Source organism: Colobus angolensis, unplaced genomic scaffold, assembly GCF_000951035.1.
Source record: "Colobus angolensis palliatus isolate OR3802 unplaced genomic scaffold, Cang.pa_1.0 Scaffold308, whole genome shotgun sequence".
In the NCBI taxonomy this organism is placed as follows: domain Eukaryota; kingdom Metazoa; phylum Chordata; class Mammalia; order Primates; family Cercopithecidae; genus Colobus; species Colobus angolensis.
The window spans coordinates 1920376-1922946 of NW_012116355.1; the positions used below are offsets into that span (position 1 = coordinate 1920376).

General features: G+C 42.6%; 1 protein-coding gene across 2 annotated transcripts in view; it reads right to left on the minus strand.

The window, feature by feature from the left end:
- The window catches only part of UBE2R2 (ubiquitin-conjugating enzyme E2R 2), a 117032-nt gene that overhangs the window by 5486 nt on the left and 108975 nt on the right, over nucleotides 1–2571 (minus strand). Inside the window, exon 4 of one of the 2 annotated variants that reach the window (XM_011950562.1) lies at nucleotides 314–448. The exons of the other annotated variant lie outside the window; for it this stretch is intronic. Coding sequence (XP_011805952.1) covers nucleotides 314–448 — 135 coding nt within the window. The remainder of the gene's footprint in view (nucleotides 1–313; nucleotides 449–2571) is intronic. 2 annotated transcript variants of the gene reach the window in all.

Here is a 2571-nt window from a genome sequence, read left to right on the forward strand (position 1 = left end):
CCTGCCTCAGCCTCCCAAAGTGCTGGGATTACAGGTGTAAGCCACCGCGCCCGGCCAGAACCTAGAAGTTCTGGTTCCTAGAAAATCAGGTCTGCTACTGCATTATCTTCTAGTGGCTGTTCTCTCGGTAAATAGCAAAGTTCATTAGGCTCAGGCAGAAATCTTCTCTTCCCACACTATAAATCTAATAGAGGAAAATTATCTTGGAATGGACAGGATATTTAAGTGTGATGTAAACCTTTGGTTCCAGAATATATTTTGGTTTTGTATAATGACTTGAGGTAATTTGAAAAAAAAAAAAAAAGCACCTTACCTAATAATTTCAGCATATTCTTTGTCTTTTCCTTTACTGTCTCTCCATTTCCTGAACATAACTGAAGCATCGACATTGGCTGGGGAGAAGGTGTTGGGCTCATTAAGCAGTGAGATTACACTTAATAGGATAGTCCTAGAAACAGGAAAAAAGGATCAGCTATGAATACCCATATTTACAGTATTTAAAAGTATTCTGCTTTTTAAGAAAGTACAATCAGATTTCAAATTCTCCCTCCCTTAAAATTTTTCTGATACAATTTAATTTGAGACCTTGGGGCAACAGAGACATCATACATTTTTTATTGACGGTTTTCATAAAAGGCATTTAAGAAAAATTAAAAAAATTTTTTTTCCAGTACTAAGAAACAAGCTGCTAACTGGTAGGCAAAGCAGAGGAAATCCGTGATTCTAGTATAAGAATAATGCACAAAGCATAAAAATGAACTTGACAGAAGGCCCTGTTTCAACTGGTCCCATGTTCCAACCTGCAGAAAGTGGATGTCTTGGAAGCTTTCAAATACTGTTTATTTTAAAAATGACAAATTAAATGACATGGGGGAAAAAGCTTAAAATATTTAGTTTCAAGGCAATCTTGATGTGGGAGAGGGTAAAAATTATGCTATTCTATATGAACAGTTTTCTTTTTGCGTTTTCTTTTTTTTTTTTTGAGTTTCACTCTTATTGCCCAGGCTGGAGTGCAACAGTGTGATCTCGGCTAACTGCAACCTCCACATCCCAGGATCAAGCGATTCTCCTGCCTGCCTCAGGTTCCCGAGTAGCTGGGATTACAAATATGTGCCTCCGTGCCCCGCTAATTTTGTATTTTTAGCAGAGACAGGGTTTCTCCATGTTGGTCAGGCTGGTCTTACCCGACCTCAGGTGATCCGCCCTCCTCGGCCTCCCAAAGTGCTGCAATTACAGGCTTGAGCCACCACACCCGGCCCTGGTTTTGTTTTGTTTTGTTTTTGACGGGGTCTCTGTGGCCCAGGTTGGAGTGCAGTGGTGCCATCTCAGCTCACTGTAACCTCTGCCTCCTGGGTTCAAGTGATTCTCCTGTCTCAGCCTCCTGAGTATCTGGGATTACAGGCATGTACTACCACACCTGGCTAATTTTTGTATTTTCAGTAGGGACGGGGTTTTGCCATGTTGGCCAGGCTGGTAATGAACTCCTGGCCTTAAGTGATCTGCTTGCCTTGGCCTCCCAGAGTGCTGGGATTACAGGTGTGAGCCACTGCGCACAGCCCTATATAACCAGTTTTTATTGTGGCCTCTTAACTTGAAAAACAGTGCTACATACAAATGTATTTTTTCCATACTTGGAAGGAAGACAAAGTAATGCAGGAGAATGGAGGAAAAGCAAAATCCTCCAAACGGAAGAACTAGAGTATCTGAATAACAGAGACTATCTTTATTCAAAAGTATTTACTCTGTACCTACGGTTTGCCAGAGGCACCAAGTGAGATGTTGGAATGTATAATGGTGAGCAAGTTAGATGCCATCTCTGGTTTCCCATGGCTTACAAATTCTAGTGGGTGTTAAAAACGGCCAATTTTCATCCACAGATAAAAATTAGACATTCCAAATAATCAGGGAATAAAGTTTATGTTAGAAAGCATAATAGGGGCCAGGTGCGGTGGCTCACACCTGTAATCCCAGCACTTTGGGAGGCTGAGGCAGGCAGGTCATGAGGTCAGGAGTTCGAGACCATCCTGGCCAACATGGTGAAACCCTGTCTCTACTAACAATGTAAAAATTAGCCAGGCATGGTGGCAGGCGCCTGTAATCCCAGCTATTGGGGTGGCTAAGGCAGGCAAGAGAATCACTTGGACCCGGGAAGTGGAGGCTGCAGTGAGCTGAGATCGCGCCACTGTACTCCAGCCTGGGCAACAGAGCAAGACTCCATCTCAAAAATAAATAAATAAATAAAAGCATAATAGGCTCCAAAACTGTTCCAAATTACTCCTAGGCTTTTTCCCCCTAAAAACTACATGCATTAGGAGAAAATGGAAGGAAAAAAGAAATTTCTCTCTTCTCATTGATAAAAGGTTGCAGATTGTGTTGTTGCAAAATACCCTTTTGCTCTGGGCCCCAAGCAAAAAATAAAGAGAGGAAACCAGGCACTTAGATGTTTGATTTGATGAAAACTTTTCCTTAAAAAGGTGAATAAGGCCGGGCGCGGTGGCTCAAGCCTGTAATCCCAGCACTTTGGGAGGCCGAGACGGGCAGATCACGAGGTCAGGAGATCGAGACCATCCT